The sequence below is a fragment of the Agelaius phoeniceus genome, chromosome 6, assembly GCF_051311805.1.
Source record: "Agelaius phoeniceus isolate bAgePho1 chromosome 6, bAgePho1.hap1, whole genome shotgun sequence".
NCBI classification, from domain to species: Eukaryota; Metazoa; Chordata; class Aves; order Passeriformes; family Icteridae; genus Agelaius; species Agelaius phoeniceus.
The window spans coordinates 64,330,853-64,353,627 of record NC_135270.1 but is presented as its reverse complement, the minus strand read 5'-3'; the positions used below and the strand labels follow the sequence as shown (position 1 = coordinate 64,353,627).

General features: G+C 58.0%; 1 protein-coding gene across 3 annotated transcripts in view; it reads left to right on the top strand.

Moving 5' to 3' along the window:
• LRFN5 (leucine rich repeat and fibronectin type III domain containing 5) overlaps positions 1 to 12,252 on the top strand; it is a 47,522-nt gene extending 35,270 nt beyond the window's left edge. For 2 of the 3 annotated variants that reach the window (XM_077180906.1, XM_077180907.1), the window contains exons 2-3: positions 708 to 2,115; positions 3,054 to 4,557. In XM_077180906.1, the coding sequence (XP_077037021.1) occupies positions 728 to 2,115; positions 3,054 to 3,966 (2,301 nt within the window). In that variant the 5' untranslated portion in view covers positions 708 to 727 and the 3' untranslated portion in view covers positions 3,967 to 4,557. Of the gene's footprint in view, positions 1 to 707; positions 2,116 to 3,053; positions 4,558 to 11,852 lie in introns of those variants that run through there. The other variant, XM_077180909.1, reaches the window with a different exon arrangement.
• The last annotated feature ends 10,523 nt before the right edge of the window (positions 12,253 to 22,775 follow it).

The window sequence follows — 22,775 nt, the reverse complement described above, 5'->3', positions numbered from 1 at the left end:
GCTGGGCTTTCCAGGGGGAGCCGGAAAGCTGTGATCAGCTAAAATTAGCCCAAGATCCATTTTTATTTAGATCTCTGTTGTGGGGGCTTTTCTTGGTTTTTTTGTTTTGTTTTGTTTTGTTTTTTGGGTTTTTTTTTTGTTTCCTTTTGTTTTATTTGCATTTTTGGGGTTTGAATGACATAAAATCAGCTCCTTCTGAGTTTATTCTGAAAGTAGCATTAAGAGCTTAAATGTTCAGTGGAGATGGCTGTAAACCCATTGAGCTGCTGTGATTTCAAGGCCTCTGAGAGTTTCAGCTTAGCAAGTGAAGCACACATGAGCCACTCCTCATTTTCTGTACCTGGACATTTGTCATTATGGCCAGCCTGAGAGGGCAGGGGCTCTGCTGGGATGTGGAGCTGCACTGGGCAGCAGGACAGGTTCTAGCAGGAGGGGCCCGAGGGGTGGCTTCCCAATGGCTTTGTCATTTGTATGAGTGTTGATGTATATTCATGGAGCTGCAAACGTCCCTGACTCTCAGCTGCACTCCTGGCAGGCACTCTTGTGTTGGGATAGGGGGATGGAGAAGGACCAGGTAACACAGGGAGGGTGGCTTGCTGCCACCTGAACTTCAGTTCCATGGTTTAACCTCAGACTGTCTGTCTTGGCTCTTTTATTATGCCTGCCTTATCTCACAGAGACTAACCGTTGTCTGCTCTCCCTTGCAGGCTCTTGAATCAGTTCTACAATGGAAAAACTGCTTTTGTTTCTGCTGTTCATTGGCGTAGCGGTGCGAGCTCAGATCTGCCCCAAGCGCTGCGTCTGTCAGATCTTGTCTCCCAACCTCGCCACCCTGTGTGCCAAGAAAGGGCTCTTGTTTGTTCCTCCCAACATTGACAGGAGGACCGTGGAGCTGCGGCTGGCAGACAACTTTGTTACAAACATTAAAAGGAAAGACTTTGCCAACATGACCAGCCTGGTGGACCTGACGCTGTCTCGGAATACAATCAGTTTTATCACACCTCACGCGTTTGCCGACCTGCGCAATTTGCGGGCTCTGCATTTGAACAGCAACCGATTGACTAAGATCACTAATGACATGTTCAGTGGGCTCTCCAATCTCCACCACTTGATACTGAACAACAATCAGCTGACTTTAATTTCTTCCACAGCTTTTGATGATGTTTTAGCTCTCGAGGAATTGGATTTGTCTTACAACAATCTGGAAACCATCCCTTGGGATGCCGTGGAGAAAATGGTCAGTTTGCACACTCTCAGTCTTGACCACAACATGATTGACCATATTCCTAAGGGGACCTTCTCCCACCTCCACAAGATGACCAGGCTGGATGTCACGTCCAACAAACTGCAGAAGCTGCCGCCTGACCCGCTCTTCCAGCGCGCTCAGGTGCTGGCAACCTCAGGAATTATCAGCCCCTCGACGTTTGCGCTGAGCTTTGGTGGGAACCCCTTGCATTGCAACTGTGAGCTCTTGTGGCTGAGGCGCCTTTCCAGGGAGGATGACCTGGAGACCTGTGCCTCTCCCACGCTGCTGTCGGGCCGGTACTTCTGGTCCATCCCCGAGGAGGAGTTCCTGTGCGAGCCCCCGCTCATCACGCGGCACACCCATGAGCTGCGGGTGCTGGAGGGGCAGCGGGCGGCCCTGCGCTGCAAGGCCCGCGGCGACCCCGAGCCAGCCATCCACTGGATCTCGCCCGAGGGCAAGCTGATCTCCAACGCCACCAGGTCCACGGTGTACGACAACGGGACGCTCGACATCCTCATCACCACGGTGAAGGACACGGGCTCCTTCACCTGCATCGCTTCCAACCCCGCGGGGGAGGCCACGCAGACCGTGGACCTGCACATCATCAAACTGCCCCACCTGCTGAACAGCACAAACCACATCCACGAGCCTGACCCGGGCTCCTCGGATATCTCCACATCCACCAAGTCGGGCTCCAACGCCAGCAGTAGTAACGGGGATACTAAAGTCAGCCAGGATAAGAAGGTGGTCGTCGCGGAAGCGACGTCCTCCACGGCTCTGCTGAAATTCAATTTTCAGAGGAATATACCTGGGATACGTATGTTTCAAATCCAGTACAATGGTACTTACGATGACTCCCTTGTTTACAGGTAAGGCAGCCCCAGCCTGCCCCCGTGGGACCGTGCTGGGTGCGTGGTGCTGCCGTGTGGCCCTGGCCTGGGCACCCCTCTGCTGCAGTTCCTGTGCCATGCCGTGCCAGCTGAGCAGAGCCCAGCCCCGGCAGCTCGTGGTGGGAGCCTCAGGAAGGACTCGTGCCGTTTCTACTCACAAGCGGGAAAATTACTTAGAACAGTGTTATTTTTAGGTAATCCAAGTGGACCTCTAATCCTCTGAACTGATCTGAGAAAGGTTATGAAGGTAGATGGATTAAATGGTGCCTAATGTGCTCAGCTTTGCGGAAGCACAGGGAGGACAGTGTCTGTGAGCATGTTCCTCACAGCACTTTCTGGTGATGCCCATGCAGGGGAAGTGCAGGGGGGCTCTGTGCTGCCAGGTGTAGCTGTTGCACCCTTCAGCACTGGCTTTGCTTGGTCATTTCTTCTGCAAAGAGGGTAGATGTAGATCAGGTAACTGAAAAAAATTCTTCCCTGTGAGGACAGTGAGACCCTGGCACAGGTTCCTCAGAGAAGTTGTGGGTGCCTCATCCATGGAAGTGTCCAAGGCCAGGCTGGACAGAGCTTAGAGCAACCTTGTCTGGTGGAAGGTGTCCCTGCCAATGGCAGGAGGGTGACCTGGATGGTCTTTAAATGTCACTTCCAACCCAGGCCATTCTGTGATCCTGTGGTTCCACGTTTTTGATGTGGTGGTTCTAATGGGGGGCTCTGCCATGCTGAGCCGTGCCAGGGGCCTTGGCAGTGACTGCTGCTACATGGAAGGCCGGGCAGGAGCTGCAGGGGGATGGAGATGAGCCCCACAGGGACAGTGGAGAAGCTGTGGTGGTGCCCAGCACGGCCTGGGCTGCCCCACAGGGTGGGAAGGTGCCGCTGTGTCTGCCAGGTTCGTTCACACTGGTTTCCTTCTCCCCCAGAATGATACCTCCCACGAGCAAAACCTTTCTGGTCAACAACCTGGCCGCGGGGACGATGTACGACCTGTGCGTCCTGGCCATCTACGACGACGGGATCACCTCGCTGACGGCCACCAGGGTGGTGGGCTGCACGCAGTTCACCACCGAGCAGGATTATGTGCGCTGCCACTTCATGCAGTCCCAGTTCCTGGGCGGGACCATGATTATCATCATCGGCGGGATCATTGTGGCGTCCGTGCTCGTGTTCATCATCATCCTCATGATCCGCTACAAGGTGTGTAACAACAATGGGCAGCAGAAGGCCACCAAGGTCAGCAACGTGTACTCGCAGACCAACGGGGCTCAGATCCAGGGCTGCGGCGGGGCGCTGTCTCAGTCCATGTCCAAGCAGGCTCTCGGGCACGAGGAGGGCGTCCAGTGCTGCAAGGCTGCGGCCGACGGCGCCGCGCAGTCGCCGGACGCCGGCTCCGGCCAGGACTCGGCCACCACTACCTCGGCGTTGCCTCCCGCCTGGACTCCCAGCACTGCCCCGCCGCAGAAGCAGAAGCGCAAGTCGGGGCCCAAGGCCGGCAGCGAGGCGCAGGGCGAGGCGGGCGGCGGCGCCGAGCCCCAGAACTCCAACAGGAACAACTCCACGGCCCTGACGCTGGCCGGGCGCGGCCCCGACGCGGCCCCCACGTACAAAAGAGCACAATCCAAGCCAAGTAAGTTCCTGACGCTGCCGGCCGAGGCCAGCCGCGCCAAGCGGCGGCGCTCGCTGGGCGGAGAGCTGCTGGAGCCCCGCGGCCCCGCCGGCCTGCGCTCCAAGCGCAGCATGTCCATGAACGGGATGCTGCTCCAGGCAGACTGCGCCCAGAGCGGAACAGCAGCACCTTTCTCCAGTTCTGAGTGGATATTGGAAAGCACTGTGTGACCTGCTTTTTTTTTCTTTTTTCTTTTTTTTTTTTTTTAATTTTTATTTTAACTAAAACCACCAAACGTTGTGTGAAACTCCCTTTCCCAGGGAATTGGATTTGGATGTCCACTGCTGTCTCGCTGATTAATGGCTTGTTCATGCGGGGTTCTGTATAAGCCACCCAGTGCACACGGGGGTTTATTTAGTTTTCGTTTGGTTTTATTTAATATCAAAACCGAAGGCAACATTCAGAGATTAAAAAAAAAAAAAAAAAAAAAAAAGGAAAAAAAGATTAAGGGGCGAAAAAAAGCACGAAACAGCACCAGTGCCTTCCCTGCTCTAGGACTGGCTTCCTGGTTCTGCGGTAGCAGAAAACAAAAGAGAGAGTTTTCACAGAAAAAGCCTTTTATAAAGGAAATGCAATTTCCTCCAAGCTAACAAATAACCACTTCTGGATCAATCAGTAAAATGATATTTTTTAAACCGGTCAGACTGTATATTTCTTTTCCGTGACAATGGTGTTGCCTTTGTTTTTAGGCAGATGCTGTACAGGAGCAACAACGCTGTGTTGTTATGTTGTGTAAAATAAAATATTCACTCGGTACGCCAGCCAGCCTCGCGGTGACTGCCCTGCCGGGGCCGGGCCTTGGTGCTGCTGCAGAGCTCCCGCCGTGGGGCACCAGGAGGCACCAGGAGGCACCAGGGCACGGGGCCCTTCCCCTGTGCTGGCTCTGGCTGGCTGGGGCTGGCACTGATGGAGCTCTGGGAGCCCGCAGCGGCTCTCCCTGAGAGGAGCCTGAGCTGGGATCCCACAGCCTGAGCTGGGATCCCACAGCAGCTCTCCCTGAGAGGTGCCTGAGCTGGGATCCCACATTGGCTCTCCCTGAGAGGTGCCTGAGCTGGGATCCCACATTGGCTCTCCCTGAGAGGTGACTGCCCCATGTCCCAGGGCACCCAGACGTGGTGCAGGCAGCGCCGTGTCCTGCAGCCCTGGGCAGGGAGCGGGGCTGGGGTGCCTTGGGGTGCTGGGCACAGCTGAGCAGGGCTGTGAGCAGAGCCAGCAGGTGGGCAGGCAGGCGGGCAGACAAGTGGGCATGGTGGGTAGACAGGTGGGCAGACAGGTGGGTGGGCAGGTGACCAGGTGGGCAGGCAGGTGGGCAGGCAGGTGGGCAGGTGGACAGACAGGTGGAAAGGTGGGCAGACAGGTGGGCAGGCAGGTGGAAAGGTGGGCAGGCAGGTGGAAAGGTGGGCAGACAGGTGGGCAGACAGGTGGAAAGGTGGTCAGACAGGTGGTCAGACAGGTGGACAGACAGGTGGAAAGGTGGGCAGACAGGTGGGCAGACAGGTGGGCAGACAGGTGGAAAGGTGGGCAGGCAGGCAGGTGGGCAGACAGGTGGGCAGACAGGGCTGCAGCCAGCAGGGTCACGGTCCTTATCACCTCAGCTGGTCAGGTGTTGATGGTCATCTCCTGCTGTCCTAGACTCCTGGGCCATATTTCCTCAGAACTTTATGGTTTGGTCCAGTTCTTTTCAGTCCCTGAGTGCATTGAGGGGCTGGATGATGATGGTCTCACCTTTGAGCTGCTCCTAATTGCTGTGCCTGTGGGATGGAGTGATTTTGTGCCACTCTGCAGGGACAGAACCCCACAGCAGCAGGGGACAGCAGGTGCAGATTTTGTTGTGTGGATGGCAGCTGCTCTGCTCACTGTAAAGGGAAGCCTGCAGTTAATATTAATTAAACTCATATGGTCATCATATTCAAATTAGAGACAGCTTAACTCTGAATATTTGAGCATTGTGCATTCTCAGATGCCAAATAACAGGTTCATGATGGGCTTTGTGGCCATAAAAGTGAGAGAATAGTTAAATTTTATACCCTGTATGCTTGTTCTTGGGGGCACAGTAACTCAGGCAGGTGCCTGAGGCCAGCCTGGCTCCAGCCAGGGCAGCAGCTGGCCCCAGGGCAGTTGTGGGGGCACATCTCAGAGTGGGGCACAGCCCCTGGCACCCCATCTGTGTCCCCAGGACTCTGCAGTGAGGGGCTGATGCTCTTGGCCAGTGTGGGCTGCTCTGAGTGATTTTATTGCCTGTCAGAGAAGAACAAACTCAGTGAGGCTGGTGTCAAGGACCTAAAAGGAAGAGGCTGCTTCTTTTTTAGGAACCCTTTTTGCTTCCCTCAGGAAATGCAGAGACCAAATAGGAAAGAAAGCCTCAAAATGAGAAAGCCTTCTTCCTGCTGGAAAAAGGTTAAAAAAATACAATAAATCCCTCCTTGGATTGCTCTGGCAGCCCATGAGCACTGCAGAACAGAAGGGAGCTGTCAAACACGTGCTGTGGGGGACAGGGGTGGCCTGTCCAGGGTCTGGCACTCTGATGCTGAGGGCTTTGCCCAGTGTGGGTCAAACATGAAGGTCTGAGCCCCAGTGAGGGGCTGTGCTGGCAGAGGCACCTTCCTCCCGCCCTGGGGTACAGGGAGGGTGTCAGAGGTTTGCTGTGGAGTGCCTGGGTCTAATCATGCATTTTAAAAACATCCAATGAAAATGCTTTTATATGTTGTCTAAAACTGGACCTAAATCTGTGTGATGTTTTGTGAAAGTGCTAAAATACTAATGGTGTCCTGTGGTTTAAGGAAGTTTATTTTTATATTTGTAACTTTTCACTCAAAGGAATAATTTTCTAAGCACTGCAGCTGATGTTCTGTCCACGGTGCCTCTGTGTCAAGCAGTGTGCAGGGACCATATGGCCCTGTTTGGTTCATTTCTGCTGACAGTGCAGGAAAGGGGATCTGGGCAGCCAGGGGTTCCTCTCGTGCCAGCTTCTCTCCCTGGCTGACAGGATCATTCATCCCTTGGGAGGGCCCTGGGCATGGAATCACCTGTTCCCACTGGGATAACAACTGTGCAGTGGGACATTGGTTTTATTCAGGGTTCATTCAAAGTCTGGGAATCCTCATGGAGGAGGGAATTCTCTGTCCTTTCTGTTCTGCAAAAACCACGGGTTGCCAACTGTGAGACAGAAAAGTGCTGAGATGCCCCTGGATCAGAACAGCACCAGGTTATCTCCCCCAGGCTGCAATGACTCCTCAGCACAGGTGATGGAATGGGTGTGATGGGGATGTGGCCCCAGCACCACCCCAGCCATGGAGGGCACTGCAGGGGCTGAGCCCAGGGTGCCTCCCTGCCCAGCTGGGCTCTGTGTGCTGCTGCTCAGGTATAGATTATCTGGATTGTAGCCATGAGAGTGTCTGTTCACAGGAGGGACTGCTGCAGGAAGTTCTGAGCTCTGCCTGCAGTGGCCAGGCCCTCTGTGGAGATGGGCTCTGCTGGGGGAGATGGGCTCTGCTGGGCTGGGCAGAGCTGGGCAGAGCTGGGCTGGGCTGTGCTGGGTGTTGTGCCATGTCTCTGTGCCTGGACTGCCCTCCTGCTGTGTCCAGCTGTGTCCTTACCCTGTGTTCATGGTGCTGCTGCTCTGCTGCCAGTGTGGCCCTGTTTGTGCAGCGTGTCCCCATGCCAGCCCTGCCCTGTGCCCACTGGCTCAGTGGGCAGGGAGCTGCACAGCCCTGCTGTGTGCCCTGTGCATGGGCAGGGAGCTGCACAGCCCTGCTGTGTGCCCTGTGCATGGGCAGGGAGCTGCACAGCCCTGCTGTGTGCCCTGTGCATGGGCAGGGAGCTGCACAGCCCTGCCCTGTGCCCTGTGCATGGGCAGGGAGCTGCACAGCCCAGCCCTGTGCCCTGTGCATGGAGAGGGAGCTGCACAGCCCTGCCCTGTGCCCTGTGCATGGGCAGGGAGCTGCACAGCCCTGCTGTGTGCCCTGTGCATGGAGAGGGAGCTGCACAGCCCTGCTGTGTGCCCTGTGCATGGGGAAGGAGCTGCACAGCCCTGCTGTGTGCCCTGTGCATGGAGAGGGAGCTGCACAGCCCTGCTGTGTGCCCTGTGCATGGAGAGGGAGCTGCACAGCCCTGCTGTGTGCCCTGTGCATGGGGAGGGAGCTGCACAGCCCTGCTGTGTGCCCTGTGCATGGGCAGGGAGCTGCACAGCCCTGCTGTGTGCCCTGTGCATGGGCAGGGAGCTGCACAGCCCTGCTGTGTGCCCTGTGCATGGGGAAGGAGCTGCACAGCCCTGCTGTGTGCCCTGTGCATGGGCAGGGAGCTGCACAGCCCTGCTGTGTGCCCTGTGCATGGGCAGGGAGCTGCACAGCCCTGCTGTGTGCCCTGTGCATGGGCAGGGAGCTGCACAGCCCTGCTGTGTGCCCTGTGCATGGGGAAGGAGCTGCACAGCCCTGCTGTGTGCCCTGTGCATGGGGAAGGAGCTGCACAGCCCTGCTGTGTGCCCTGTGCATGGGCAGGGAGCTGCACAGCCCTGCTGTGTGCCCTGTGCATGGGCAGGGAGCTGCACAGCCCTGCCCTGTGCCCTGTGCATGGGCAGGGAGCTGCACAGCCCTGCTGTGTGCCCTGTACATGGGGAGAGGGCACATAGCTCCTGGCACCCCCTGTTTCGTGTGCATGGGGAGGGGACACAGCTCCTGGCAGCCCCTACCTGGCTGGGAAGGGCCTGGCATGGCTGGGGGGCGCTGCCCCAAGAGCCCCAGAGCTCCTGGCATGAGCTGCTCCCACCCCAGCTGGCAGCAGGGCTGCTGGAGCCTTGGTGCCACCAGCACAGGGTGCTCCTGTGTCCTGGGGACCATCACAGCCCTGCTGGGCATTGCTCTGGGAACATCCCAGACCAGCAGAGTGGCACAGAGCTGTGGTGGCTGGGCAGGCCTGGGCAGCTGTGTGTGCCCTTGTGCCATGGCAGAGTGTGCCCGAAGCCACAGCGGGCACCAGCACAGAGAGGGGCACGCTGCTGCCTTGGGAACAGCTTCAAACCAGGGACAAAGGCTGGCACCAGGGTCACCTCTCTGCCCAGCAGGCACGGGAGCAGGGCCTCAGCCACGCTGGAGCTTTGGGGCACTGGAGCCTGAGAGTGCCCCTCACACGTGGGCACAGCTGTCTGCCAGCCCTGTGCTCACTCACAGCGTTCCCCTCCCTGCTCCACGGTGCTGCTGCCCCTCAGGGTGCCCCATCACTGCCCAAAAGCTGCACCAGCAGCAGCCACCCACTTGCACGGTGCCTTCTCCTGGCAGTGATGCTAACGTTGGTCAGAGTTCTGGTTTAACAGCACCAAACTGGCCAGTCCTTAGGGTCCTGCTCACAAATAACGTGGTTCTGCTTTTCCCCTTTTCAAACGTGTCCCTCTGTGCTGGGCCTGGGGCACAGCCTGGGCTGCCCGACCCCGCCGTGCTGGATTGCTGTGTCACCTCAGGTGGCTCCAGAGCTGCACTTTAGCAGTGGCTGGGTCAGGAATCTGAGGGGTGAGCCTGGGCTGCTGTGCCTGGCTTGGTGTGGGCTGGTTCTGCTGCTGCACTGCCAGGCTGCTGCTCTGGAGGCACCTGCAGAGCTGTGTGCAAGCTGTGCCACCTCCTCTGCAGGGGAAATTCCCACTGCTGGGAGTGGGAGAGAGGAAAACCAGCCAGGGTTTGCCAGAGCCCTGTCATGGGCACACAGGGACCCCACCTGGAATGTGGCCAGTCTGTGCTGTGGGGGCTTGCTGTCTTATAAATCACAACAGTTCTATTATCATTATATGTTATCTTGTATATTAAGAGTTCCATTATCATTATTGTGCAAGGGTACATATCCTCAGAGTCTTGTACCTCCTCGATGTTTGTCATAGGCAGCTCCTCTGAGCACTGCCTGTTCCTGGTCCTTGCAGCAGCCATCTGACTGCAGTTCCCACCAATCCACTCTTTTATACCACTTGTTCTTATTGGCTACAGGTGTTGCCTGTTATCATCTGACCTGCTCCTAATCTTTAGTAATAGGGTCCAGCTGGAACTCCTTGGGGGCTAAGATTACATTCTACATTACCCATCCTGTGCCCCCCTGCAGGGGCTGTAACCCACAGTACCCAAAGAGGAGCTGAGGTGGTGCCTGGTTGGTGTTGGCACGTGGCAGTGGCACACCTGCACTGCCCCAGGTAAGTGGGGCTGTGCTGGGTGCCAGGAGCAGTGGCACCAGGTGAGGAGGTGGAGCAGCTGCCCCATGGGCTGTCCCCGTGCCCTGGGCAGGACAGTGACACGTGGCACAGCCTGCTTGCAGTGACCTTTCCTGGTGCACACACTCCTCAGGAAGGTGGGTGCTGTGTCTGTGCCCCCCTGCTGCTCTGCTCTGCTGTCCCCAGCTCTGTGACCCCTGGCAGTGTGCAGAGCTGGGGTCCCTGCCGTGGGCAAAGGCTTGGCCTGTGCAAGGGCAGCAGCAAATCTAGAGAATGGAGAACTCCCTGGTTCTGGAACAATGAGCTTTGCTGGTTCTGGGGGTTGTCTTGTTGGATTTCCCCTGAAGCAGCAGCAGCAGCAGTGCTGTGCTGCACTCCCCGATGGTGACAAGACTTGTGGCAGAGGGGTTGGTGGGGACATTGGGTACTGTTAGCCCTGTTTCTTGTTATCCCAGTCCCCTGTCTCAGCCCAGTCCCCTGTCACCCCTGTCTCAGCCCAGTCCCCTGTCATCCTAGTCCCCTGTTATCCCTGTTAACCCAGTCCCCTGTCACCCCTGGCTAATCCTAGTCCCCTGTTATCCCTGTCTCACCCAGTCCCCTGTCAGCTGCCATCCTCTGCTGCCCCAGCCTCTGCAGGACACATGGCACCAAGTCAGTGAGTGCCAGGGCTGAGGGCAGGGTCTGCTGCTGCTTCCTGCCCAGGCTGGCTCTGTGGCAGCTCCTGGGACCCTCAGTGCAGTGCCCAGCCTTGCCCCAGGGCAGCTCCTGGTGGGTGCAGTGCCCAGGCTGGCTCTGTGGCAGCTCCTGGTGGGTGCTGTGCCCATGGTGGCCCCAGGGCAGCTCCTGGTGGGTGCAGTGCCCAGGCTGGCTCTGTGGCAGCTCCTGGTGGGTGCTGTGCCCATGGTGGCCCCAGGGCAGCTCCTGGTGGGTGCAGTGCCCAGCATGGCCCCGTGGCAGCTCCTGGTGGGTGCAGTGTCCATGCTGACCCCAGGGCAGCTCCTGGTGGGTGCAGTGCCCAGGCTGGCTCTGTGGAAGCTCCTGGTGGGTGCAGTGCCCAGGCTGGCTCTGTGGAAGCTCCTGGTGGGTGCAGTGCCCATGCTGGCTCTGTGGCAGCTCCTGGTGGGTGCTGTGCCCATGGTGGCCCCAGGGCAGCTCCTGGTGGGTGCAGTGCCCATGCTGGCTCTGTGGCAGCTCCTGGTGGGTGCTGTGCCCAGGCTGGCCCCAGGGCAGCTCCTGGTGGGTGCTGTGCCCAGGCTGGCCCCAGGGCAGCTCCTGGTGGGTGCAGTGCCCAGGCTGGCCCCAGGGCAGCTCCTGGTGGGTGCAGTGCCCAGGCTGGCCCCAGGGCAGCTCCTGGTGGGTGCTGTGCCCAGGCTGGTCCCAGGGCAGCTCCTGGTGGGTGCAGTGCCCAGGCTGGCCCCAGGGCAGCTCCTGGTGGGTGCTGTGCCCAGGCTGGCCCCAGGGCAGCTCCTGGTGGGTGCTGTGCCCAGGCTGACCCCAGGGCAGCTCCTGGTGGGTGCAGTGCCCAGGCTGGCCCCAGGGCAGCTCCTGGTGGGTGCAGTGCCCAGGCTGGCCCCAGGGCAGCTCCTGGTGGGTGCTGTGCCCAGGCTGGCCCCAGGGCAGCTCCTGGTGGGTGCAGTGCCCAGGCTGGCCCCAGGGCAGCTCCTGGTGGGTGCTGTGCCCAGGCTGGCCCCAGGGCAGCTCCTGGTGGGTGCTGTGCCCAGGCTGACCCCAGGGCAGCTCCTGGTGGGTGCAGTGCCCAGGCTGGCCCCAGGGCATCTCCTGCTGTGGTCCCCCATCAGTGCCACCTCAGCCATGGAAGGGCAGCTGCTGCTCCCCGTGCCCTCACTGTGTGTGTTCTGTCTCTCTGTGCAGAAGCCGGGGCCTCTCTGCAGGACACCAGCCCCTGTGCCCTCCCTGAACACGCTGCCCCAGACGCTGCTCCTCGGCAGAAATCGCTCCGGTTCCACCTGTCCCAGGACTGACCTCTGGCTCACCCTCCGGAACCTTTACTTGAAGCTGCAGCCCAGGCCCTCCAGGTCGGCTGCCTCGAGAAACTGTCTTCCCCCTCACAGGTTTCCCAGCTCCATCTGCCACTTGAAGTCTGAAATTCCTGTTTTTTCTGGTGTCCAGGTTTTTTATAACTAAAAATGATGATGAAGAATCTGGTGGCAGCAGCTGCGGTCCCAGTCATGTTCCATGTCACCAGTGGTGAGGTCACGAGCTGTAAACATGGTAGCTTCAATCACCTGAACAAATAAATGTTTTACTACAATGGCATGGGCATGGTGCTTGATCCAGGGGGTTGTGCCCGGCAGGTTGGGTGATCCAGAGAGACCCCATGGTGCTGGGGTCTGTGCCCAGGATCTGTGCCCACACATGAACCCCATGGTGCCTGGGATCTGTGCCCATGGAGGAACCTCGTGGTGCTGGGGTCTGTGCCCATGCAGGAACACCATGGTGCCCGGGGTCTGTGCCCATGGTCTGTGCCCACAGGGACCCCATGGTGCCCGGGGTCTGTGCCCTCCATGAACCCCAGGGTGCTGGGGTCTGTGCCCACAGGGACCCCATGGTGCCCGGGGTCTGTGCCCACAGGGACCCCATGGTGCCCGGGGTCTGTGCCCACAGGGACCCCATGGTGCCCAGGGTCTGTGCCCACAGGGACCCCACGGTGCCCGGGCTCCAGGTGCTCAGCTGAGCTGTGTGAGGTTGGGCTGGCACTGCAGGAGCCAGGGGCTAGGGTGGGCCATTCCTGTGCCTCTGAGCTGTGAGCTGGGCACATGGGGCAGCAGAGCACTGAGCACAGGGTGCCAGCAGTGCCATGGGGCAGCAGAGAGCACAGAGCACAGGGTGCCAGCAGTGCCATGGGGCAGCAGAGCACAGAGCACAGGGTGCCAGCAGTGCCATGGGGCAGCAGAGCACAGGGTGCCAGCAGTGCCATGGGGCTGCAAAGCACTGAGCACAGGGTGCCAGCAGTGCCATGGGGCAGCAGAGCACAGGGTGCCAGGAGTGCCATGGGGCAGGTACAGCACAGAGCACAGGGTGCCAGCAGTGCCATGGGGCTGCAGAGCACAGGGTGCCAGGAGTGCCATGGGGCAGCAGAGCACAGAGCACAGGGTGCCAGGAGTGCCATGGGGCAGCAGAGCACAGAGCACAGGGTGCCAGCAGTGCCATGGGGCAGCAGAGAGCACAGAGCACAGGGTGCCAGCAGTGCCATGGGGCAGCAGAGCACTGAGCACAGGGTGCCAGGAGTGCCATGGGGCAGCAGAGCACAGGGTGCCAGCAGTGCCATGGGGCAGCAGAGCACAGAGCACAGGGTGCCAGCAGTGCCATGGGGCAGCAGAGAGCACAGAGCACAGGGTGCCAGCAGTGCCATGGGGCAGCAGAGCACAGAGCACAGGGTGCCAGCAGTGCCATGGGGCAGCACAGAGCACAGGGTGCCAGCAGTGCCATGGGGCAGCAGAGCACAGGGTGCCAGCAGTGCCATGGGGCAGCAGAGCACTGGGCACAGGGTGCCAGGGGCTCTGGAGCAGTGTCAGCCCTAACAGGACAGCCTGGGCTGGGGGGACAGCTGGGGACTGGCCTGGGACTCCCATGCTGCCCCAGTCCCTCCATCCACACAGCCTCTCCTTGCTTCTCTAACAAGACCAAAGGGGTTTTTGGGATTTTTTTTCTTTTCTCCCTTGTCAGCATTCCATCTGGCTCACAGATCTAATTAGAGCTTTCTCAGAACAGTGAATCAGCCAGCCTTAGCATGACTTCAGGAGAGCAGATCCCAGCTCTGGTGTGTGTGTCCTGTCACCAGGACTGGCTGCCCAGATGGGCTCTCCTGGTGGAGATGGGCCTGTGGAGGCTGGTCCCACTGCTGGCCCCTGTCCTGCTGGACTCAGCTGGCTCAGTGACCTGCCTGGGGCTTGTCTGTAGCAGCAGAGACATCAACACCTGCCCAGGACACAGCAATCCATGGAGGAGAGGCTGAGCTGAGCCAGGAGCCTCACCCATCAGCCTCACCCCTCCTCTGGTTCCTCCTCTGATGCTGCAGAGACAGGATTCACCCCAGGACATTGGCAAGGGGACCCAAGGCTTGTGCCTGTGTGGGAAATCCAGGGCCAGAGTGGCCCCACAGACCCTGGGCAGATGCTCCGTGGTTCCTCCAGTGCTCAATGCCATGCTGAGGGGCACTGCAAGGGGAAGAGCCAAGGCTTTGGTCAGGACTGGGTCATCTCTGTTTTCCTCAGGAAGCCTGAGCAGTGATGTGCTGGCACTGCACACAGCCTGGGTTTGCTGTGGGTTACGGTGACAGCAGGCACTGCTCCTCCCTCTCCTTGTGTGCAGTGCAAATGGGGTTTAAATTCTGTCAGAGGCTGAGCCCCAGATGAAGTGCCCTTCAATGAAATGTTCAGTGGATGCTGAGTCCAAGAGCCATCCCCTCTCTCTCTGCAGCCTGCAGTGACTCCCCCAGTGTGGTTCAGGACCTTCCTTGGCGCAAGCAGGCGGCCCTGGGTCTGCAAAGCAGCCGGGCAGAGCCCACCTGGCCCAGGTGTGTGAGGCACAGGACAGCAGAGCTGCTGCTTTCCTCTGGCACCCTGCTCAGCTGTGCAGCTGCCTGAGCCCTCTGACACCAACGTGCCCCAGGTTCCAGCTGCACAGGCCCATCCATGCCTGGAATCTCATCCCACATGGCCATCATGTCATCCCCTCGTTCAGCAGCTCTGTGCTCGGAGCACAGCTGCTTTCCCCTTGCTGATTCCTCTCTGCATCCTTTTAATTAACTGTCAGGGTAAGTTCCCCTTGTCCCTTTGATGTTAACTGGAAATTCAGCTTTCATGGGGCAAAACGCATTGCAGTTGTGAGTCAGGTTTGGGAAAAACCCTTGGAATGTGTGCAGTGGAGTGTGCTTGCTTGTATGGTGCCCTGAGGGATCCTCTTGTTGGGCAAGAAGTGGGGGCTGCTCTGCCCAGGATGGCATTTCATCCATGAAGGGTTTAGAGGAACAGCAACAAGCAAAAGTGACCTAATAGGAGATCCAGGACTTGGAAACTCACTGAAGAATCATGCAAACCATCTCAGCAGCTAAATCTGAAGGGAATCCTGGCTCAGAAACAGCCCCTCCCTGTCTCCAGAGGGTCTGCACAGGGTCCTGGGCCAGCAGGGACATGGGTGGGCTCCTGGCCAGGCTGGGATGCTCCAGGGGCTTCCTCACGAGTGGCTCCATGGCCCTGACCCTGCTCAGGGCCACTGACCCAGCTCTGCTGCTCTCCACAGGGACAGAGGGGATTATTGTGTGCAGGAGAGATGGGGGCAGGATGGTTGGGATGGAGACAGAGATCTCTGCAGCCAGGTTGTGGAACTTGGGATTTATTGAAAAGGGCCTGGGTGCAGGGCCCTGCTGGAGCTGCCAGGCACAGCTGGAGCAGGGCTGAGAGGAGAGAGGGGCAGAGAGAGAGAAGGCAAGAGCGTGGTAAAGAGGAGGAGAGAGTAAAAGAGAGGATAAGAGGGTGAGGTTCCCGTTCCAATACAATAAATCTTCTTCTGTGCTGAATATTCTGATTCTCACTAACCAATCCAGTCCAAGATCCAAATCCTACAGCATTTACATACAGCCTATAAGAATCATTACATTCCCATACTGTGTTACATTTTAAACCCTACAAACTCCTCTTTGGGCCCTTCTGCCAAGCTGTAGGGTCTGCTCTGACCCTTGGGCCTGTCTGCAGGCAGAGGGTGTTGTTCCATCAAAAGGGGATCACCTTCAGCTGGCCACACCATTGTTTTCCAGTTGTTCAGTAACTGAGGGATCTCAGAGCTTGCTTTCATTTCAATCTCACTTATAGTTTCCATATTCTCAACATCTTTTGCCCGGCAATCATATTTATAAGGCTTTCCTTTTTCATCTTCCCCAACGATTATGGGAATTGCTTCTCCTCACAGGTGACCCAGGGCCAGGAAAGGTGTCAGTGGGCACTGGGGATGGTGGCCAGGGTCCAGGGGAGGCTGGTGGGAGGCAGGACAGCCCATCCCATCCCATCCCATCCCATCCCATCCCATCCCATCCCATCCCATCCCATCCCATCCCATTATCCCATCCCATCCCATCCCATCCCAGGAGCACAGACAGCCTGGCACCCTGCTCACAGGGTCTGTGGGTGACCAGAGGATGCTGGTGGGATGAGTTATGTCTTGTGCTGTTCCAGGGCTCCCTCAGTGGGAAGAGCCTGGACATTCCAGCCCAGCAGCATCCTCACTGCAGGTATGCTTGGCTCCTGCACTCCTGCAAGGCACCACAGACAGCTAATGGGAGTTTTCAGATTAAACCTTGTTTTCACAGAAATACACAGATTTATCATGGTTTAGTTCTGGTTTTGTTGGTTCTGTTTTCTTCTTTTTTAAGTAGGGGAAAAGTAATTGAAGAAAAATTTTCTGTTCAGAGACAAACGACACCCCAGAGCAGATTGAGGAGCATCACTCGGGGAAGCAGGAGCTGAAGATGAGGTTGGATTTGCAGTGGAGGTGTAAATCTCCTTCTCCTTATCTGATGCACACAACTCAAAATTAGCAGACACACTGCTGACAACTTCCTTGGTCTTTTTCTTTTCTTTTTTTTTTTTTTTTTTTGGTTGGTTGGGGATTTTTTGTTTGCTTTTAATCTCATGGAAAGGTTATGAAGCCATGGAAGCACTTCCAGGCAGCACATCCCAGTGGTTCAGGGTGTCTGGGTCCTGGGGCAGCACAGAGCTGCTCCTCCGGTGTGCTGCCAGCTGGGCAGGGCCTGTGGCCATGTGGGAGCTGTGTTTGCTGCTGCCAGGACTGCCAGAGGCATTTCCATAGAAATCTGACAGGCAGAGGTGGCAGCCAAGGCCAAGCTCATTGCAGGGCACTAAAGGGGCACTCAGAGGTGGCACAGATGCTCAGCTGGGCACATCCTGCTCAGTGGGCAACAGCACACTCTGGGAGAAGGGGCACTGCCCTTCCTGGAGGCACAAGGGAGCTGGAGAGCCCCTGGAGAGCCCTGCTGGGAGCAGAGTCACTGTGTGAGCCAGGCTGGGCTGGGCTGGGCTGGGGGCTCTGCCCTGTGCCATCCCTGGGGCTGGAGAGCCCCTGGAGAGCCCTGCTGGGAGCAGAGTCACTGTGTGAGCCAGGCTGGGCTGGGGGCTCTGCCCTGTGCCATTCCTGGGGCTGGAGAGCCCCTGGAGAGCCCTGCTGGGAGCAGAGTCACTGTGTGAGCCAGGCTGGGCTGGGGGCTCTGCCCTGTGCCATTCCTGGGGCTGCCCAGGATGGGCACAGAGGCAAGGGGGGACCCCAGGCATCCCCTGGCACAGACACGTGAGGAATCGTGAGGCCAGCTGGGGAAAGTGTTGGATGGTGGGTCACCCTTTAAGGGATCACGGGTTCCTGTAGTTTTTCCCATAAATTCTCTGTGTACACAGGACTGGAGCAGGGCTGGTTGGGCGTTGGCACACGCCATGGGATGGCTCTGTCAGTTTTCTGAAAGAGACTTGCCCTGGCTACCAGGCTGGAAAAGCTGGGTGGGATAAGGAGGATGGCACCACAGGCTGTGTGTGCCTCGTGGCACAGCAATCCTGTGACAGTGTTCACAGGGGTCTGAGGATGAGGGAAGAGACGAGGATCTGACTCCATGTTTCAGGAGGCTTGGTTTATTATCTTATTATATATATTACATTAAAACTATACTAAAAGAATAGAAGAAAGGATTTCATCAGAAAGCCAGCTAAGAATAGAAAAAGAAGGAATGATAACAAAGGCTTGTGGCTGGGGCTCTGTGTCTGAGCCAGCTGGGCTGTGATTGGCCATTAATTAGAAACAACCACATGAGCCCAATCCCAGATGCACCTGTTGCATTCCACAGCAGCAGATAACCATTGGTTACATTTTGTTCCTGAGGCCTCTCAGCTTCTCAGGAGGAAAAACCCTAAGGAAAGGATTTTCCATAGAAGATGTCTGTGACACAATCCCTTTTCCCAGTTACACTGGAAACAGCCCAGCCCTGCAGAGTGATTTCAGGCTGCAGTATGCACCACCACACCTGAGCTCATGCTGCTGAGGGGCAGTGACTGCACTGCACTGCTCAGAAACACTCATTCATTCTGAGTGGCCTCATACTCATCTTCATTATTTAGGAGTGTTCATCCCTGAAAAATGTTCTGACTCTTAAAGTCCTACAACCCTGCTGAAATTTGAAATGGATGGAATCTAATCTGTATCTGGGCTGATGTCCTGTCACTGTCTCAGAGGGACAGTGTGGTTAATTCACTGTTGGGCTGGAACCTTCCCTGAACATTAGGGAGATGAACAGTTTTCTGTGCCTCAGCATTTTGTGCCAGGGCTGCTGAAGGGGCAGGGGAGAAGAAGGACTCTGGTCCTGCTCCCTGTGCAGCTGCTGCCCAAGGGGCTCAGGCTGGGTGCTGGGAGCAGCCTCCCCTGGGCAGGGAGGGCAGTGAGGGGCTCCATGGAGGCTTGTGGGAGCCAAGGGGGCAAAGCCCTGAGTGACCTGGAATGGCCCTGCTCTGAGGAGGAACCAGGGCAGGGATCCCTGGGCTCCCCCAGGCAGGCCATGTCCCTGGGATTGAGCATGGAGCAGGGCAGGCCATGTCCCTGGGATTGAGCATGGAGCAGGGCAGGCCATGTTCCTGGGATTGAGCATGGAGCAGGGCAGGCCATGTTCCTGGGATTGAGCATGGAGCAGGGCAATTCATGTTCCTAGGATTGAGCATGGAGCAGGGCAGGCCATGTTCCTGGGATTGAGCATGGAGCAGGGCAATTCATGTTCCTGGGACTGAGCATGGAGCAAGGCAGGCCATGTCCCTGGGATTGAGCATGGAGCAGGGCAGGCCATGTTCCTGGGATTGAGCATGGAGCAGGGCAGGCCATGTTCCTGGGATTGAGCATGGAGCAGGGCAATTCATGTTCCTGGGATTGAGCATGGAGCAGGGCAGGCCATGTCCCTGGGATTGAGCATGGAGCAGGGCAATTCATGTCCCTGGGATTGAGCATGGAGCAGGGCAGGCCATGTTCCTGGGATTGAGCATGGAGCAGGGCAATTCATGTTCCTGGGATTGAGCGTGGAACAGGGCAATTCATGTCCCTGGGATTGAGCATGGAGCAGGGCAGGCCATGTTCCTGGGATTGAGCATGGAGCAGGGCAGGCCATGTCCCTGGGATTGAGCATGGAGCAGGGCAATTCATGTTCCTGGGATTGAGCATGGAGCAGGGCAGGCCATGTTCCTGGGATTGAGCATGGAGCAGGGCAATTCATGTTCCTGGGATTGAGCATGGAGCAGGGCAGGCCATGTCCCTGGGATTGAGCATGGAGCAGGGCAATTCATGTCCCTGGGATTGAGCATGGAGCAGGGCAGGCCATGTTCCTGGGATTGAGCATGGAGCAGGGCAATTCATGTTCCTGGGATTGAGCGTGGAACAGGGCAATTCATGTCCCTGGGATTGAGCATGGAGCAGGGCAGGCCATGTTCCTGGGATTGAGCATGGAGCAGGGCAGGCCATGTCCCTGGGATTGAGCATGGAGCAGGGCAATTCATGTTCCTGGGATTGAGCATGGAGCAGGGCAGGCCATGTTCCTGGGATTGAGCATGGAGCAAGGCAGGCCATGTTCCTGGGATTGAGCATGGAGCAGGGCAATTCATGTCCCTGGGATTGAGCATGGAGCAGGGCAGGCCATGTCCCTGGGATTGAGCATGGAGCAGGGCAATTCATGTCCCTGGGATTGAGCATGGAGCAGGGCAGGCCATGTTCCTGGGATTGAGCATGGAGCAGGGCAGGCCATGTTCCTGGGATTGAGCATGGAGCAAGGCAATGGGGGCTCACCCAACCCTGCAGAGCAGGGCATGGCACTGCCTTTGGGAGCTCAGGTGCTCAGGTGGCACTGGAGTTACCTGCCAGATGCCAAACAGCCTCTCCTTTCTCTCCAGGTGCTCCATGCTGCCTGTGCCATGTCCAGGGAGATGGAGCTGGGTGCCAGCTGAGGAGCAGGGGAGTTGAGGGTGCTGGGAACCAGCTGCCCATCCCATCCCATCCCATCCCATCCCATCCCATCCCATCCCATCCCATCCCATCCCATCCCATCCCATCCCATCCCATCCCATCCCATCCCATCCCATCCCATCCCATTATCCCATCCCAGCCCAGCAGGCAGGGTGTGGAGCTGCCCCAGCTGGGGCTGGCAGGCACTGGGGCTGGCAGGCAGGGATGAGGGGCTGCTCCTGGGTTTTGGGGTGCAGCTGCTCCCCGAGTGGCAGCAGGGTGAGCCCACAGCGGTGACAGGCAGTGCTTTCCCTGCTCTGCTGGGATGAAAGCTGTGAGAAGAGAAAGTTGCTGTGCTGGAGCCTGGCTGGGACAGCCTTTCCTTCGGGCTGGGGGCCCTGCAGCAGTTCTGCTGTGCCAGGGAGGGATGGCAGCTGGGCTGGAGGGTGGCTCTGCCCTGTGCAGAGGTGGGGATGGGTGTGTGGGTGAGATCAGCCTCCAAGGGAGCACCGTCCCTGCAAGTGTGCTGCTTGTTGTGCACTTCACTGGAACCAGAGAAAATTTAAAGCCAAGTATGTTTGCTTGGTGTTTATGTAGAGTTGAAACCCCTTAGAGGAGGTGAGAAAGTGGAAGGCAAACCCTTAGAGAGCATTTATTTTGTAGTTACAATAAAAGCCATTCTGTGAAGAGAAAGGAGTCAGTTGTAGCTGTTCTAGGAGGCTCTTAGTGTAACCCATGCAAACCTGGGCCGGGTTTTACCCTGGGTTACCCAAACCCTGCCCTGAAGGTCGGGGCTCAGGGGGTCACCAATGTCACAGGACAGAGGAAGGGGCCCAGCTGGGCAGTGGGTGGCTCTTGTGGTGGTGGCAGTCCCTGTGGGTGGTGGCAGTCCCCATGGGTGGTGGCAGTCCCCATGTGGTGGTGGCAGTTCCTGTGGGATGGTGGCAGTCCCCATGGGTGGTGGCAGTGCCCGTGGGTGGTGGCAGTCCCTGTGGGATGGTGGCAGTCCCCATGGGGTGGTGGCAGTCCCTGTGGGTGGTGGCAGTCCCCGTGGGTGGTGGCAGTCCCCATGGGTGGTGGCAGTCCCCGTGGGGTGGTGGCAGTCCCCACAGGTGGTGGCAGTCCCCATGGGTGGTGGCAGTCCCTGTGGGGTGTTGGCAGTCCCCATGGGTGGTGGCAGTCCCCTGTGGGGTGGTGGCAGTCCCCATGGGTGGTGGCAGTCCCCGTGGGATGCTCCACAGGCTCGGCCAGCAGTGCTGGGGGGTTTGAGCTCCTTGCACAGTGGCTGTATCTGACACTACAGGAAGAGGTGTCTGGTGGAAAATGGTGCTGCAGAGGCATAGGGGGAACGCTGCCATTTGAAACCACGCTGCATGCTTACTGTGCTGGAAAAACTTGTGTCTGGAGCTCTGTGCAGCCTCAGTACTGCTTCTCCAACAGGCCTGAGATCTGTCTGTGATTTCTGCTGATGTAGTAGATAAATGTGGTGCACAGGTGTCCTTTCTGTCCCCATTACTCCCTCACATTAGCTGAACAAATGACTGGTGGAGCTTGGCTGGGAGGCTGCTGGTTGTGCTGTGGAGTGATGCAGCAGGGCACAAATTGCAAAGAGCATCTTGACAGGTTGCAATAAACTGAGCTCAAAAAAATCCTGCAATATGTGAGAGCTGGGGCTCTGTTTCTCATGTGGACCCAGAGGAAGGTTATTAATGGTGCACTGGCATTGCAGAGGCACACGATGTGCCTGGGCTGTGGTGGTGGAAGTGCCTGCCCTGGGTCCAAACTCCTGGCAGCCTTGGCACTGCTCCCCAAGGGCTGTCCTGAATAGTGCAGGGAGGAGGGTGCTGGGGTTCAGAGGGGACCCCCTGGCTCACCATCGATTGCAGCTGATGGCAAAGGTTGTATTCATGGAATCACTGAAGGGTTTGGGCTGGAAGGGACCTTATAGCTCATCCCATCCCAGCCCTGCCATGGCAGGGACACCTTCCACTGTCCCAGGCTGCTCCCAGCCCTGTCCAGCCTGGCCTGGGGCACTGCCAGGGATGGGGAGCCCACAGCTGCTCTGGGCACCTGTGCCAGGGCATCTCCACCTCCACTGTAAAAAACTTACTTATCCCTTATTCCCATTGCTGTAGTTCATGGTAGATTGTATGTTTCTCTACAGCCTTTACTGATCAGAGATCTGAATGTAGATGCTCAAATAAGATCTAGAACATGAGGCCAGTGGAGAGAGGACGCTGTGCTCCTGTGGTCAGGGTGTGCTGGGTCGGGGTTGCTGCCCTGGAAGTGCTGGGCAGGGTGGGTGCAGGATGGGTACAGGGTGGGTGCAGGATGGGTGCAGGGTGGGTACAGGATGGATGCAGGGTGGCTGCAGGGTGGGTGGCTGCAGGGTGGCTGCAGGGTGGGTACAGGGTGGGTGCAGGATGGGTGGCTGCAGGATGGCTGCAGGGTGCTGCAGGGTGGGTGGGTGCAGGATGAGTGCAGGATGAGTGCAGGGTGGGTACAGGGTGGGTGCAGGATGGATGCAGGGTGGGTGGCTGCAGGTTTGCTGCAGGCTGGGTGGGTGCAGGATGGGTACAGGGTGGGTGGCTGCAGGTTTGCTGCAGGCTGGGTGGGTGCAGGATGGATGCAGGATGGGTACAGGGTGGCTGCAGGATGGCTGCAGGGTGCTGCAGGGTGGGTGGGTGCAGGATGGCTGCAGGATGGGTACAGGGTGGGTGCAGGGTGGATGCAGGGTGCTGCAGGGTGGGTGGGTGCAGGTTTGCTGCAGGGTGGGTGGCTGCAGGGTGCTGCAGGCTGGGT